Source organism: Aulonocara sp. 'chitande type north' Nkhata Bay, linkage group LG13 (assembly GCF_057382095.1).
Source record: "Aulonocara sp. 'chitande type north' Nkhata Bay isolate Kocher_YH1m ecotype deep benthic linkage group LG13, A_spYH_male_GT1.1, whole genome shotgun sequence".
Lineage (NCBI taxonomy): Eukaryota > Metazoa > Chordata > Actinopteri > Cichliformes > Cichlidae > Aulonocara > Aulonocara sp. 'chitande type north' Nkhata Bay.
In genome coordinates, this window is record NC_141356.1 from 24,088,586 (window position 1) to 24,106,025 (window position 17,440).

At 38.6% G+C, this 17,440-nt stretch overlaps 1 protein-coding gene across 1 annotated transcript in view; it reads right to left on the reverse strand.

Moving 5' to 3' along the window:
* LOC147316116 (protocadherin-15-like) overlaps positions 1 to 17,440 on the reverse strand; it is a 181,365-nt gene that overhangs the window by 22,552 nt on the left and 141,373 nt on the right. Inside the window, exons 25-27 of the mRNA XM_086259324.1 lie at positions 9,667 to 9,776; positions 9,024 to 9,164; positions 4,963 to 5,090 (exon numbers count right to left, since the gene is read on the reverse strand). Of these exons, the coding sequence (XP_086115450.1) occupies positions 4,963 to 5,090; positions 9,024 to 9,164; positions 9,667 to 9,776 (379 nt within the window). The remainder of the gene's footprint in view (positions 1 to 4,962; positions 5,091 to 9,023; positions 9,165 to 9,666; positions 9,777 to 17,440) is intronic.

Sequence of the window (17,440 nt, forward strand, 5' to 3'; positions counted from 1 at the left end):
AGTTTAAGGTCATCAAAAAGAGAATATATTAATCAAGTCTTTCAAAAAAAAAATGGTGATTGTGCATTCCATGACAGAAACCAACTAGTGAAGGAAAATTTGAAGTTTACTTGTTGGTTGGATTGCAGGTTGGGAGAGGCTGCCAATCTAGGTCTCTAGACCTGTATGAAAGTGGTATTAGGCTAGAGTCACACTAGGGAAAGTTATTGTGACCATGTGAGATCAACTTGCAATCTATGTCTTCAAAGACAGGAAGCAGGTCTGAGACCACTCGCAGTCAAGTTGCCATCTTCAAACAGACTTAAAACAAGGACAGATGGCAATAACACAGAGTCACCCCGCTATCAGCTTGCACGTAAGCATCAAGTTGGCACTTGCATGCAATCTGTTTCCGATTAACTGTGATAACTCTCAAATCTGTTCTCTCTTTCAAATCTTTTGCCGTCTACATCAGAAGTGTAGCACTGTACTGGAACCAGGGGAAAACTTGTCACCTGTGAATCGCACAGAATCAATCACAACTCTCTCAGCTACAGATTGGGTCAGATCCAAGTGGAGCAAATTTATAATTTTCCCATTTACAAATAAAACAGGCAGGTAGTTCATTTAATCAATGACCAGCATGCTACCAAGACCAGAGCGAATAGGACACCCTCCAATAATTTAGTTCTATAAGCGCCGATTTAACCTAAAAAGCGGGCTGAGGTGCATTCGTTTTACTGTTATTCCTCAGCTATTCTGCAGCCCTGTGACAAATCAAAACACAAACAGATCTTTTTATTCCCTTTGTTCAGTAAGTTATTAAAATATGTTTGGACAGCATTCATAGATAGCCATTTTACTGCTATTGGTAGAGTCTATTAATAATTCAGTGAACACACCAAAAGAGAAAAGGAAACAAATGGTATAAGAGTGGAGCTCTTCATTTATGTTGATCTACTGGGGGATTTGTTTATAATTTTATTCCAAGCAGGTGTTCTCTAAAGTAGCTGACAAGAGAGAAAAGAAGTGCAGCTGGAGGCTCGTAAGTTATCTCCCCCTCATGTGGTTTGTTTCAAGCTGCCACAGCTTTACCCATTGTTATCCACTGTAAAAGGCTAAAGAGATGGCGAGGGTTGCTGCCAAATCTGAGTATTCTTAACAGTTTTTGAATGATTTCTGTAAAACACCTGCAACTACATTTATGAGCTTTTACATCACATTATTACCTGTAAGCTGACATGTAAAGCTTATTAGAAAAGGCTTGCTTATTCACACATCCAGCAGCTACAGATAAAAAATTACTGTTGATTTGGTGCAGCGCTTCTGGCCAATCCCAGTCGCAACTTTCTTTTTGAAAAAATAAAACAAAAAACAAAACAAAACAAAAAAATGCTCACTGATGGAAATATCTGGCTCTTCAGCTGCTAAGCAATAGGTTACACTACGTTTACCAGCTTGTGGCTAACACTCCGTCTGCCATTTGGTGCTGTATACAGTGATGTTTTTTGCTCAACAGCTGCCTGCTTTGGTCAAAATGATCCTGCGAGAGTAGTTAGATTGAATCAAACCACTAAATCTGTAGCCAGACAGCGAAACAGTGACCTGGAACGCACTATAAAGCTCCATAAAGCAGTGGGGAGCTGCAGAGGCAGGTGGTAATTCATCACTATGAGCAATACCTAACATCAGTTTTGATACATCATATTGATCCTTAAGTCAAAATTCTGAAGTGCATTACATTTTAGCAATGACTGTTTCCTGTTTGAGTGATTTTAGGGGTAACTGTTCTAAAATCAAAACCAAACCAAAAAGATAATTGATGATTCTCACAATCATCCAATGCATAGAGATTTTAATATATGAATCTTGTCAAAGCATTTTATCGAAAAGCAACAACAGAATTCACCCATCAACCTCTGAGGCATATGCTCTGATTGGCGACTGAGCTTACCGGGCAGGGATAGCTCAGTAGGTAGAGTGGCGGCCCCATGATCGGAAGGTCGGGGGTTCGATTCCCCTGAACAGCTATCCTGAGGTACCCCTGAGCAAGGTACCGTCCCTACACACTGCTCCCCGGGCGCCAATGGCTGCCCACTGCTTCACTGAGTGAATGGGTTAAATGCAGAGAGGGATTTTCCCCACGGGGACCAATAAAGTACACTTTCTTCTTTCTTTCTTACAGGCAGGCATCAATTTTCACAGTACTTGTCTTGGGAAAGTGACACTGATAAATAGGAGCAATCTCTTTTTTTCTGCAGCGGTTCGCACAGAAGAGGGTTGGAGCTAAGGGGGGGTGCAAGGTCCCAATGGAAGGACTGCATAAATCAACAGAGTGAGATATCCTCGCTGGACAAAATTTGGCCGAATATACTTTATCTGAGCATCATTTATGCATGCTAAAGGTTTTATGGACACCGGGGAAAAACTGTCACTTAGAGATGTTTGTTTCCAAGCTGCCATGAGACAGCAAAGGGAAAATATATGGACCCTAAAAGCTAGGTCAATATTAAAAACCTGTCATATTACCAAATATGGACATAAAGTAGCCTTGAGAGCTTGAGGCATTTCTTTCTTCTTTCCCCCTCATTTGCTTTCAGTCTAGGAGGGAGTGAGTGTCACTTTTTTTGGCAACCTCTGAGTCCTAAATAGTAAATACTATTACTATCACTACTACTATCTACTCTGTAACATTTACATACTCCTAAAATTACACTGCACAAATAAAGCAAACATGTCTGATATTGGAAAATTCATCTACTTACATAAAAATGTCTGCCAGTTAGTTGGTGTAACTCTTTTTTTAGTATTATATTATGTTACTGTTTCTGGAAAGAGTCTATCAGCAGAAGGTCAGTAGTGTCATAAATTTGTTATTACTTTTAAATATTATCCCGAGGGAGAGCAAGCGGCAATGAACTTTCTGAAATAATGTTTCACACCAGCAATATTCCAAAGAATCATGGGCCTCTGGGGGAATCTGTTGTGGTCCAAGAAAGTTTGAGAAACATTTAAACTATATTTCTTTTTCCATTCCTTTCTCGTTTTAGTAGTAGCCATTTTTCAATAAAGAGAAATATCAAATATTAAGGAAAAATGTATGTGAGCCTCTCAGACTGCCAATTATTTTCAAGATGAAGTCAGAACCATGTGTTCAGTCAATGGAATGAGAACCAGGTATCAGTGGGCACCCTCTTGCTTTTATTTAGGCAACAAACCCACACATCTGAGCAAGTGAATAATAAGATGGATGATATTCATGAGGAGGAAAAGAATTGCTAATGTTCACAAGGTTGGAAAAGGTCTCAGGGTCTTTCTTACATTGGCTAATTTTCATGTTTGTCAGCCCACCATCAGGAGAACCCTAAACAACAAAGGTGTGCATGGCAGGGCTACAATGCAAAAACAATGCTCCCTGTCGGTCTGCAGTTTGTACATCATATGGAGAAAGCCAAAAGGCTGTTAGAATAATGTTTTGTGTAGGCATGAAACCAAAATAGAAGTTTTTGGTTTAAATGACACGCGTTGTGTTTGGAGAAAAGAAAATGCTGCATTCCAGCATTTCATGCTATGAAACAGGGTGGCCCTGTTTGGCTGCAAACTGGCTGGGACGACTTCACTGTCACTGGAAAATAAAGAATATGTTAGGCCATGTGGTGGAATGGGTAAAAACTCCATGTCAGGTTGGAGGAGTAACTACCAGAAACATAGCTACAGTTACTAGCGTCCAAGGGGATTTTGACAGTAGCAGATATAGAATATTAGATGACCTTTTACAAGATATAATTAACCACGTGTAATGTTTAATTTTAGGTTTGTTTCAACTCAGTTCTCCAAGTATATAATTAAAGGGCTTGTGTATTGATGTGCTAATGTTTTAGGTCATGTTTATGTTTATGTTTATGTTACATAGTGTCGAGAATTCTAAAGAGTTCACAAACTTGCATGTTGGTGTCAATTACAAGTTAATCAAGAGGCAGAAAAGATGGAGACAAAGCTGTACTGATCATGTGTTTTATGGAAATCCACAGTTTTTGAAATTTGAAAGCTGCAATAATTCCCATCCCTGCCTGAGGTCTCAGTTTGTACTTTACTACCTGCCTACATCTAGCTATTATAGTGTATTTTGCAAGATTTCCTTTTTTCTTTTCACTCCCTCAGTCTTCTATGGGCTTTAGTTTGGTACCTTTTTTACATCAGAAGGAGAGCCCGAAAAAGCTCTTCCTGCAAGGCAATTATCAATATAAAACCCTGGGAGCACAGCAGAGTGCAGACCTTGTCTTTTTCTCGCTATGAAGATTTCTCACTTTTGGTCCAGCACCTGCAAAAAAAAGTCTTTAGATGTGCATAGCTTTTCTGCTTGTACCCACAAGTACAAGTGCACAGACTGTATAACATTCAGGATTATACAGGCTACTGAAAAATAGGTTATGTCTTAAAGGACATAAGTCATTTAAGGGCATTTATGCCTTTTTTATGAGATCACAGATATAATATTACTACTACTACTACTATAACTATTACTACTAGTACTCCTAATGTTGATACATTTTTGCAGGTAATGCATGAAGTAGCTCTTTAAAAACTCTGTGGACAAACACGATCCTAAATGCACAATCATACCCATAATGCAGAGTGTAAAGAGTATTGTACACAATGAAAAAGTGAAATCTTCTTGGTACAACAGGCTGACATTCAGCGGGATGTCCAGCCATGCATCTGAGAACACACTGAGATTACACTGCTCAGCTTACTCTGATCCCAGCTGTCTGTGGAAAGGCAAGCAGTGGGGGGAGTGAAACTGACAAAGAGATGTTACAAGCAACAGGGGAGGAGACCAAACTGTGTTGCACAGAGCAAAAACTGTCACACCATGGCTGAAGGGTAAGTGTAACAAAAAAGATCAGAGTCTTTACTTTTTATACAAAAGCAGAAAAAACAACAACGACAACAAAAAAAACCCCCAGTTAATTGTTTTCTTACCACTATCTTGAGCACTGAGCTGAAGATCTTAGTGTCTTCTGCCACACCGCCTATGTAGAGCTTCCTGGAGAAGACAGGAGGGTGGTCGTTCTCATCCAGAACCTCAATGAACACCTTGGCTGTGTTAGCTGCAATAAATGACACCAGAAGGATTTCAAATCCTGTTTAAGCTTTTATTTGTTAGTTCTTAGTTTCTTTCTTAGTTTATGCAGGGCTCAGCTTGCATACTTAAGTGCACCTACTTTATTCATGCTTCCCCTGACCCGGGTTAGCACCACGCTTACAAAAGTAGAGTCGGGACATGCAAGCTTAGAAAATGTATGTCATCGAAATAAAGTAAACATAGCTCATTTGATTATTGGAACTGGAGTTGTCCAATTTGTCTTCAAAACTGGCATGTCATAATAATTTTTCATGGACATCAGCCGGTCTACAACTTCAAAAGAAGGCCTGAAATAATTTCCCAGAATATTTTGAAAGTTATTTATCACTGAAACCATCACACAGTGTCAACAAAGTTGTTTTTTTCTCGTTCCTTCTCCGTAATCGACACCTCTGGATAGCTCTCACAGATTGTAAATAAAGTCAGGTGGGCAAACAGGTGTGTGTTTTTCCCTTATTTGAGGAACGCATCTTTGACCCCTTTTGTTTTACTTTAAAATTGATGCACCCACCTTTTGCCTGACTGAAAATAGTTTTCTGCGGGTATATTCCCCTTCTTCTTTGGAAAAGCCCTCTTTATTTAGTAGTAATTTCAAGCTGCACTGCAATAACCTTTTGAAGTGGATTTGAATTGCATGCTGAAAAGAGAAACGTGTTCCCTTATTACTGTCTCAGCCCCTTCCAACAAAACAGCGCGAGAAGCTATTTTGGCAAAGCCGACAACTTTGGGCCAGTAATGAGGAGGTTAATTTTGTTTTGATTGCAGCAAATATTCAGCATGGGGAAAAACTGAGTCTGAAGGATGTTGATGACTTCTCTCTCACTGCCCCCATAAGCAGATCAGGAAAACAACTGAGCCATTTTGCATTCTGTTTACCAACCAATAAGCAATAACACTCACACACTGAGTGGAAAATTGCTCTGTTAAATAATAAAAATTGATGATGAAATCTTAACTTCGAAACCATTATTTTTAAATGGGGTCTACCTTGTTGAGAGGTTTATTCTTCCTACAACTTGGTGCATAAAAATGCCATCAATAAAAGCCAGTGGAAGCTTAAGAGGCAAGCATTTTGCACATTATTGGGAATAATAATTTGAAGGGCAGCCAATAATCAAGCTGCAAGAGGGTCCCTGGAGTTACAGGAAACACTGCGAGAGGCAAGGAGGCATAAAATTGCGCATAATACTAAATTTGCTGGTTAAGTGGCCTTTTTGTGAAGCTTCTGAAATATTCATTCTGTCCCTTTAAAAAGAAACACATGTACAGAGTATTTCATCTGCCTAATTTGTCATAATTACACCAATGCAATGTACAGCATAAATATGAAGAGCGGAAAAAAATCAAGACTGCAATTTAGGTAAAAAAAAATTGCAGTGTCAAGGACCATTTTTCTCCTAGCGAGATAAAAAAAAAAAAAAAAGTAAAGCCATGTGGCATTGGCGCTAAGGATGCACCAGGGGAATTGGACAAACAAAACACAGCACATCAAAATTATAGGGACAAAAGCTGTAGTGTGAGACATCGCGGGAGGACTCGAGGGAACGGGGAAAGAGGTCTGCAGAGTGTCTCTCTCCTCCCGCTCTTTGCAGAAAGTGGCCATCCTCCATCAGCACATAAAAACATAAATATAGTCTCTCCGGCTCACACTCTGGACACTCATAAAGATGCATGAACAAAACAAACCTATTATGAGAAGAGGAGTGCTTCTAAGCCCGTCTAGGTTTGAGTGCATTATTATTTAGAAAACATGAAAGTAAATATTGTCTTAGTCTGGGTTATTATATTGTATGCATGCATGTGTGGATCCTGAACATTTGCATACATATGTAAGGTACTGGACCCTAAGAGGGTCACTGGTCCACTAATTGATAAAAACACGTTAATGAGAAGGAAGATGCTGTGCCTCACGGGGCCCTGATCATTATAACAAGAGAAGTATGACGAGTGAGTGCACTCATTCAAAACGGGGTGCCTGCTTACAGCGTACTTGTTAGAGAAGCTCTCTTCTTTGTGGGTATACAAGTGTTGATTACTTTTAATTATGGTCATTAGTATGTGAGAGACACAGTATGACAAAAAAAAAGAGCAGCAAACCATCTACTAAACCTTATTTATTGTTAGAACACTACCCATCATTATACAAAACATGAATGTCAGTAAACAGAACCATAAACGAGCCTAATGATATTCCAGCTAGGGCATGGCTATCAAAGAGAGAGCAGTCTCAAGTCTCCGGAGTTATTTCAAACCTCCACTGTGACAGTGGAAGCATCCAGCAATTTATGCATATTTCTCAAACAGGCAATCAAACAATCATGCCCACTTCACACAGCAATGGTATGCTGGAAGTATTTTTAAAGTTTTAACTTTTCTCTCAAGCAACTTCTGTCACTTTTCATGAGTTATGTCAAGAACAATAACATGAATGCCTTAAAGGAGAGACTACCTAAACTCACCATGTACGCAGAATTCCTGGACAGAAAGAAAAGACACTGGGATAGAAAAGGAAGAAACTGTGACAATCGGTTTTTGCCATGCTTCAAGAATCACCCTTGCCAACCAACATATTCTGCAGTTTATTTTTTTTCTAGTACACCGAGGCCTTAAGAATGGGAACACGCACAAATTCCATTAAGTGAGAATTTGCCATGATTAATGTTTTCTCACCCACCCTCGTTATGTGGTGATTTGTCTAAATTAAGAGAAATGGCCTATTTTTTCCATTGCTAGATCTTTTTGAGGAATTTTGACAAAGCATTTTTAACAATTTGTGATATTACCGGACACTGAAGCTTTTATTTCTCATACTTTGAACATTTTTATTAAATCACCATAACTACAAGATGGACATCAAATCTGTTGACACTGTTGAATAGTGTGTTAAAATAGCAGTTTAAATAGGCATAAAATGGTATTTCTTCAACAATAAGGTGATTTGCAAATAGATATTAGCTGAAAACTTGGCATATCTATGCGTGGTGTGCAGCATGTTTTGAGGAAATATGAGGAAATTAGACAAATGGAGGACAAAAGAAAAAGTGGTCTTCAGAAATGTTCTCAGCAGAAGGGTGGCTGTCAGAAGCCATTCTTAAAGAAGTGAAATGGTGTATGCTAAATTACACAAAACTGGTCTGAAAAATCAGTGGCAACAGGTCTTATGAAGTGATGAATCCAAATTTCACATTTTTTGATCAAATCATCATCAATGTGTACGGAGAAGTTCAGGAGAAAGGTACAACAGTGAGTATCCACAGCCATCTGTAAAATATGGTGGAAGCTGTTTCATGGTTTGGTAATGCATTTCAGCCAGTGGTGTTGGGGATCTTGTCAAAATTATGAAATATAAGTACAGAAAAGCTGCATCTCGCCCTTAATTAAACATTGTGGAATCATCTTGACACAGAAAGGAACAAAAGGCATCCGATTTCCAAGGAAGAGCTTTGAATTTCAATAAAGCTTGCCTAAGAGTTCAGGTTGTTTTGAAGAATAAAGGAAAACCAAATACTGACTTTCAAACTTGTCAGAACTGTACAAACCCTATTTTTACCTTATATACTGCATTTCCATCTATTTTTTGCACACGTTTCAGTTTACTGCTTTCATTTTCCTACCAAAATAAAAAGAGAGATGTTGGCTCAAGTCTTCTACATAGCAATGTAAAGATAAAGGATGAAAGCAAGTGATTATAAACTTTCTAATAATATAACCATAAATGGTCAAAGTGAGGAATTTACAGTAATATCTAAGATAATGGATGAGTTGGTCCCTAAATTGGATAAGCAGGTGTGAAAATGGATGGATGGACCTTGAATACCATAATTTCTGTCCTGAGTTTAAACATAAACAATCCAACAAAACTTCCACTGTGAGTGGCTTACATGCTAACATTTCTTACTTTTAGAAGGCACACGGAGGTTGGACATGACAACCACCATTGAGTCGGCCTGGACCCTGAGGACATAGCTGGTCACGTTTTCATAATCCAGTGGTTTTGCCGTGGAGATGACGCCTGTCCTGTTGTTCACCTGAAAATGACCTGGAAACAAACAAGTGGCGTTTATGAAAAAGAGGAAAAATTGCACACATATAACACAGTAAACAGATTCACTGGTGAGTTCTATAGTTTTTAATTTCTTGCAACCAAATGGTGATATGACCAGAACTATATGACTTATTTTTTTACACAATTAACTACAAGAACTCTTGAGGTGCATGTGGACAAGCAACTATTGACTGAGGGTTCCTTCTATATACGTCTTCTATTTTTGGCTGACTGACCTGAGTCAGCCTCACACCTCTGCTCTTCTTTGCCAACAAGTATGAAAAGTGATGCACAGTTCCAAGTACATCAATACTGTCCTCTCTGACTCTACATAGACTTCTAAACAAACATCTAGATGTTTTTCACTGAGCATTTTAAGATCTAAATCTCATTTTCACGTTACATAAACTGTTTGGGGTTTTTTTCACCTAAAGTGGAATTTAGCACTTAGGGTCAAAATGACTGCATTGTATACTGTATAATCTGCAGGCCATACCTCGTTCGTTTCCTGCAACAATGGAGTAGAAGATGGTTTGATTGATAGCAGCAGCAAGAATAATCCCTACTGAAGTGCCAATAGGAGCCAGCTCACTAACTGGAGGGAACCTGAGGAGACATCAAACACAATCATAAACCAAACAGTCTGCCAAAACATAGTGGACCTAAATTCAGTATCACACCAAAAGCATAAAAACTGGATATAAAAGCAGCTACACAAAAGGTACAAAAGGTGTGTATTTTGTCCATTTTACAGACTTTCATAACATTGTTGCAAGAGTTATTCCATCCATGATGCGTCCAACAACCCACCTGCCAAATATCTTAAAAACCTAGTGTACCTGATGTGGGGTACTTAAGTCAGATATATTTAAGAACCTTGCATTTTTAAACATAGATTTATTTTGCACTGCTAAGGTAGTGGGAGGGTAAATCTGTGAGTGGATTCTTTTACGCTCGATCGTTTATTCATTAATTCCTCACATTCTTTGATATGTTGTTTCTTGAGCAAGCTTCACCAAAGCCCTTTAACCTTTAACTACAAAGAAACTGGATGGTTATCATGTAATAAGGCTCTTTTTTTTTTGGTCGATATGCTACTCTTTTAACAGTTATGCGTGACTATCAGCCACACAAGTGTGTAATCATATCCAGCAGATATGATTGTCACCACTCTCCACAGAAATTACAGCTGCCTTAAATAGCAGGGAACCCTGTCGTAGCAGTGTGACGGTGAGGGATGATTGAAGACGATAATGTCATCACACTGCAACACCCTCTTGTGATACTGTGTGTGCTTTCTCGTTTTTACTCTCATCTCTACATGTATGGTGTGTATGTGTTGCAGTTTTTATTCAAAGTTAGACTATTACTCACAGCAGCGGTAGGAAATCAGTGACAGCGTTTGTGGGAGTAATGCTCACAATAATCTCTGACTGTCATATTCTATTAAACAGAATATGTTCAGTCTGACTGAACAACATGGACTGCCGACTATCCATGTTTATGACATGTAATTAAACACTTTTATTGCTTTACTCTTTGCTGACACACACAAAAAAAACAACAACAACAAAATGCAGCACATTTAAGAATCTGTTATTGTAATTTCATAAAGCAACTCTCCCATTTTAGATGGCAGTTGTGAAATGAGAAAGATTGAATCCATTTATCAACGTGAAGAAGAAGAGCAAGAAAAACTATATTCAAACAGAAACAGAGGAGTGTATTGTCAGAAAAGATGTGCAGGTTTTGAGACGATAAATTACACTGGCCTTACTGCTCAATGAAGTAAAACAGCATGCAGAATCATCTTGGACAGTTTGCAGGTGTAACAGTTCATAGAGCAAGTTTTAGAAGAAAAACAAAGGTTCAAATAATACAGTGTTGAAGGACAAAAAGTTGTTATTTTAAAATGGTCTATTCATACTATTGGCTATAGTTACTGTTTCTGAAGACAACCAATCCTCAAGGACATTTTAGATTAAAAATAAATCTGTAAAATAGGAGCTGTTCTCTTTTACAAAGAATGACACGCTATTCATCCTCGGAGATATTATTGTGGCCTGCACTGGAATGACTGCCTGCATTAATAACACTTTCATCAAAAATACAGCCACGTTACTGACACATCAATAACGTGTTGTTTGGATGATACTAAAAGACTTCTGTTCGGTTTCCCTTCGGGTATGCTATTGTGCTGTCGCTGAATAATTGCTCTGTCTCTGTGGCACCCGGGAGCAGGAATCCACGCCATGCTTCACAGTGATGGGAACCAATTTATTAATGTGGTCTTCACGTAAGTAGATTACCTGGCTCGGGAACAACCGGTTGACAAAAACACAGAGGCAGTGTGAGCACAATGTGAGAACAGTGCTGTGCAAAACAGCCCAAAATGTCAGTCTCATAACTGTGCCATTCATCGGAATCCAGGATCCAACACAATGGCTATCCTCAATTTTAAAGTAACCTTCACTTCACTGCTAGTACACTTACAATCCACTGTCTTGTATTATATACTGTACATATTAATATAGAACGCAGATTAATACCACAAAAATTGAAATATATATTCTTTAAATACAAAACTGTAAAAAAGTCTTGTGCCACCCACCTTTTCTTTACATTTTGCTTCTAAGCAGCCAGACTTTTTCTTTTGTTTTTGTTTTTTTTAAACGTGGTGTTGAAAAATAGATATCCTGGCTTTTATGAAGGAAACTTTTCTTAACAGTCCAGTCCTTTGTACATGACCATCATTTTCCATTTTCAGAGGATTTATGTTTTTGTTAGTTAAGCCAATCAGCACAGACCTATGCATCAATCAAGCACAAGCATGGTTTGAATCCATCATCTGTTTGCTTGCATCTTCTGCTGCATTTGCATTGGTTTTCTTTAACTATTCTGGCTTCCTCCCACAGTCCAAAGACATATTACTTATTGGTATTGTAATTGTAAATGTACCCCCTACTAATTTTCCAGTGATTCAAGATCTAAAGGAGGATTAATTGGTGTTTCTAGGCTAATAAATAAATTAAATAAACTGACAGTGATAAGACAATACCCCAAGGTTGAAATTGTATCTGCACACCCTTTATTGTTTATATATTGTTAAGTAAGTAAGTAAATAAGTTTAGTTAATGGTGTTTGGTCTACAGATCACAAAAATCTAATTAAATGCTAAATCTATATATGCATATGTCTTTATGTTGTCAGTATATGAAACTGATACCCAAGAACTCATATTGTCTTTGCTGTTCATACATACATCCTGCTAAAAATGTGTCCCGTCTGTAAAAGACAACTTGTGTCAGCCTCATATGTATCATTCTTGAGGCCTTAAGCTGGATTTTTTGCTCTTCCTACTGCAGCAACCGCATCCAAAAAATAACACATTTGGGCCTCGGCGTGAAGACCGAGATAAGCTGAGGTGGTGGTAAGCGTGAACCACCTCAGGTGAGCTTTATAGGCAGCAGGCCCTCCAATCTAGGCAAGCAACACAATCACACCAGACCATGGAAAACATTATCTACCCAAAAGCAATGGACCTCATGTGATGACCTTTTCCCTTTGATATTTAAAACCCCTCTGTTGTAATTCCATGCCAGATTCACCAAATTTGAGCAGATCCTCAAATTTGGTGAATCGTAAAAACCTCCTTTACGTTGTCGTTCTTGGTGACTTATTATTAGAAACATGCTGTATCCCAAATTGCTCCACTGGAACCTTTAATGGGAACATTTTATTCCCAAGAGTTAAAATACATGAATAATATTTATAAACCCACAACAGGAAGAAAGAAAAACAAAAATGAAAAATCCTTACCCTTCTAGTTAAATTTTACCTCACTTATTTAAGATGATTTCTTTAGCATACTGGACTCCCAAAGTCATTCTTCACAACTCTGAAGTCATATTTATTTTTCTGTAGTGAAAAAAACGAAGGTTATTTGTAAGAGAAATGTTTCAGCTTTGGCGATCGTGGCTTTGGTAAAACTTTGGAATGGAGCAGGAGAGGATAACATGCGCTGACCTATTCAAAGGTTTTTCTCAGTTGGTCTTTAAGTCTGAGTGGGGTATGAAAGACTGTGCACAGCTTGCAACAAGCTGCATGGTGTGATTGCCAGGAAGAGGCAGAGCTGACATGTTATCACTTCCCTACATAGTGGGTCTGCCTGAGGGTTGTGAGCTGCTGCGAAATGACAAAGAGGGTGTGAAGGCATCTGAAGTGTGCAGATTAGTATAAAGGTACATCCACATGTAGACAGGAAGAATGACAGAAGGGTTTGTAGAAACAATACATAGTGATAGCTAGGCATGATAAGAATTAGAGATTCCAATTCCATTGTCGAAGAAAACCGAGATTATGATTTTTGGTAGTAATGCCCTTCGTGCCAAACTCCGCGATGCCTTTGGTTTTCTTAGTTGTTCTCTCTCTGATACTGTCAGGAATCTGGGTGTCTTATTTGACAGCTCCTTTTCACTTGACAAACAAGTGTCTGCTGTTGTCAGATCTAGTTTTTACCAGCTTCGTCTTATCTCTAAGGCTAGGCGCTATATCCCGCATAAAGACCTCGAAAAGCTCATCCACGCCTTTGTAACGTCGAGGCTAGACTATTGTAATTCACTTTATTGTGGTCTCCACTCTTCCCTTTTACAGAGATTACAGACAGTTCAGAATGCTGCAGCTCGCATTCTAACTAAAACCAGCAAGTTTGCCCACATTACTCCTGTCCTTGCCGATCTGCACTGGTTGCCTGTCAAATATCGTATTCAATTTAAAATTTTGTTGTTTACTTTTAAAATTACTAACAACACTGCACCCAGCTACCTTAAGGACCTTTTAAACCCTTATGCTCCTGCTAGGGCTTTAAGGTCATCGTCACAGTTACTGCTGGCTCAGCCCAGATCTCGACTTAAGACTAGAGGTGATCGATCGTTTGCTCTTGTCGCACCTGTGCTGTGGAACAATCTCCCGATTGGCATCCGGGCATCTGATTCTATTCATTCTTTTAAATCACAGCTTAAAACATATCTTTTTAAACTTGCCTTCTCCACCTTTTAATTGCTGGTTTGTTTGTTTGTTTGTTTGGTTGCTGTGACCTATTGACCTCTTGTATTAATTCCCTCCTATCTTTCTATTGGTGTCTTTTATTATGGTGGTACAGCTTTTATCTTGCTATTACCCATGTGCTGTAGTCATTCTTATTGGTAGCTTTTATCTATGAACATAACTCGTTATTTTTATTTATCCGTTATCAATGTTTGAACCTTTTATTGTTTTATGTAAAGCACTTTGGTATGCCCAAGGCTTTTAAATGTGCTCTATAAATAAAGATTGTTGTTGTTGTTGTCGATATCACTTATCAATTTGATTCTTCATTGGCTCTGTTTTGAAAGTCACCACCAGCATGCAGCAATAAAGAAATTACATTCATGCAAATATATTGTATGCTGTGGAAACGTTTATGCATGTTTGTTGAGGTATTTCCCCTCTTTGTTGTGATCAGTGTTGGAGTCGTTACTCAAAAAAAGGTCATTATTACACATATTACACACAACACTTAAAAGTAATGTGGTACATTACTTAATTACTCCCGGCAAAAAGTAATTCGTTATAGCCTACTACTCGTTACATTACTTTCACATTGCTCTGTAAAATAACTCTGTAAAACAGTTGAAACACACGCTCTCATAATCACCATTTAACAATAGAAATCTGAGACTACAACACCGCACACAATTCCTAATGAGGATACACATATCTAAGATCTTTGTCTTCGTAGAATACAAAGATGCCCGCACAAAACAAAGATAAAAACCAGCATAAAAAGGCGACTGTGAACAGGTAGAAACGGAAGTTGCAGCCTGGCTGCTGATTGATTGTTATGTGTTGAAGTCGAGGGTCTGGCTGCTGAGGTTGGCATTCACTCCGGGTTCTTGGCTAGCTTAGCGTTAGCTTGGCAGATGCTTGCGAACCAAAGTTGTGTTAGTAGCATGTTGCGTTAGTTTCTGTCCTTGATGCAGTTTTCCACTTTGCCACTTACGTTTCCTTTTACGCAAAAAAATAAAAAATAAAAGTCAATATCCATGCAGTAGACTGTGTTGCTATTTTCCTCCACAAACACTAGAACTGAAATCAGTTTAGGAAGTGGACTACTAGCAACTGGTTTTCTACATGAACTGGTTCTCAATTCCCATTCCTACTGATAGTTTCAAAGAGTCAATTATGCATAATGCAATATCATATAGTGAACAGGGCCAAATTCACTTTTCATTTCTTTCGTATTCAGATGAGCAAAGATGCCATCAAGAGAGAGAGTGGGAGAGCGAGAGAAAGTAAACGAGAGAAAGAAAAATAAAGAGAGGAGGAAGATGCTGGCACATCTACAGGCAGCAGAGAATCCTGGTGTCAACATTAGGGAGGGTGAATGACATGCTGCTGAGAAGCGTGGGCAGCACACAGGTGTCAGCGAGCACTTTGCCCCAGGGCCAATGGAGAAGTGATGCTTACGAGACAAGGCAGAGGCGTATAATCCTTGTCGAGCACCACAGGGGCCTCTGTTACAGTGTCTACTATCCTTCTACCTCGCCTTCCCTTTTCTTTCATGCACTGCATCACAGCCAGAACAAGAGGTGAGGGATGGTGACCTTGCTGAGTCTTTGCTACGGTCCGTGCTCCTTTGGTGGATATGCAGATTTAGTGCCACGGAAGGTCTGGATCAACCTCAAATCCTAGACATGAGTCATTTAACTGTAAAGTGTTCACAAGCAAATTGCATAAACAGTGTGCAAATGTCCATAAATACATACTCGGGAAACTGTTGCAATACATTTCCTACCTGAATGTTGATGTTGGCAGTACGCTTCAGTTTTGGTTCAACAATTATAAATCAGTCTAACTCAATAACTGTTGAGGTGGATTTGTGCTTGAGAGTTTGTTAGTTAGCTCTTGTGTCACCCTGGTGTGAACTTGTTTGTTCCTGCCTGGAAGCAAATTCTACGAATGACAAACATTGACTCATCTGACTTGCACTAAATTATATATAGGGAATGTATTTAAGCTCCTGCTTGAACACAAGTTGGCACAGAGGAAAAACACTCAATGTTCATGCTCTCCATTAAGGCGGCAAATTTAAGGAATTTTGACAGCCCAGGCAAAGTCAGCTCAGTCACAGCATGATTTACACAGTGAGTAGCCTGTTCGGGTGAATCTTATCACGGGATATTAAAATTAATTAGTTGGCAACATAAAAAAAAGAAAAAAAAATGTGGAGGACTTCTATAGTGTTGCATGTATTTATGAGAGCCTTGTTCTAGATATTGGGAACTGTACAGCAGTGTAGTTAGCCAATTTATTTTAAAAATGAACAGTCCTTCAAATTTTCAGAACACCATCCAGGTTCACCCCATAGCTGCACTATAACCATTTTGCTTTTTTAATGTTTATGAATATTTTGCTTGATTAATTTCTGACTTCTCAGAGGTCCAGTCTGTTGGCTCAAATTTGAGTATAAAAGCCTGTATTCAGTTCATTTGCCCAACAAATAACCATATGATTTTAAGTTTTAAACAAGTTTTTGACACTTTTCTAAAATATTCACGTTTTATTGTTTTTATGGAAGGTGATGATAAGAATCAATTTAATAAAAATGAATGTATCAACATATACAGTATAATGTATTCAAGGCCAAAAGTATTCCTCTTTTTTTAAGCATGTCAACATAAAAAGCTAACAACTCTTTCATATAATGTAATATCACTGCACTGAGAGTTTATAGTCTTGTGTGCTATTGACTGAAGGTCAGACTTTAAAGATTACATGCTATGTTTGGCAAGACCAAAGAGGGGTGGAGAAACAAAGTGGGAATAGGCAAGTGAGAAACAGAGATAAAGGTATTATAGGGTCCCTGGACCACTCAAGATATTCGAAAGGTTTTGAAAACTAGTGCCATGATCAGAGATGGGCAGTAACGCGTTATTTGTAACGCGTTACTGTAATCCGATTACTTTTTTCAAGTAACGAGTAAAGTAAGGGATTACTATTGCAAAAACGGTAATTAGATTACCTTTACTTTCCCGTAGGAACGCTGCGTTACTGCGTTACTAAAACCGTGAATCTTTTGCGAGAATGTCTCATGACAGTGACGTAAGCGAGTGCGCCATTGGTGACAACAGCTGTGTGCAGATCAACAGTGGATCACATATCGAGTGCAGGAGAGAGTATGAGCGTGCAGCGTTTAAAGTGTGGAAGTACTGACCTTACTTTGAGTTTGA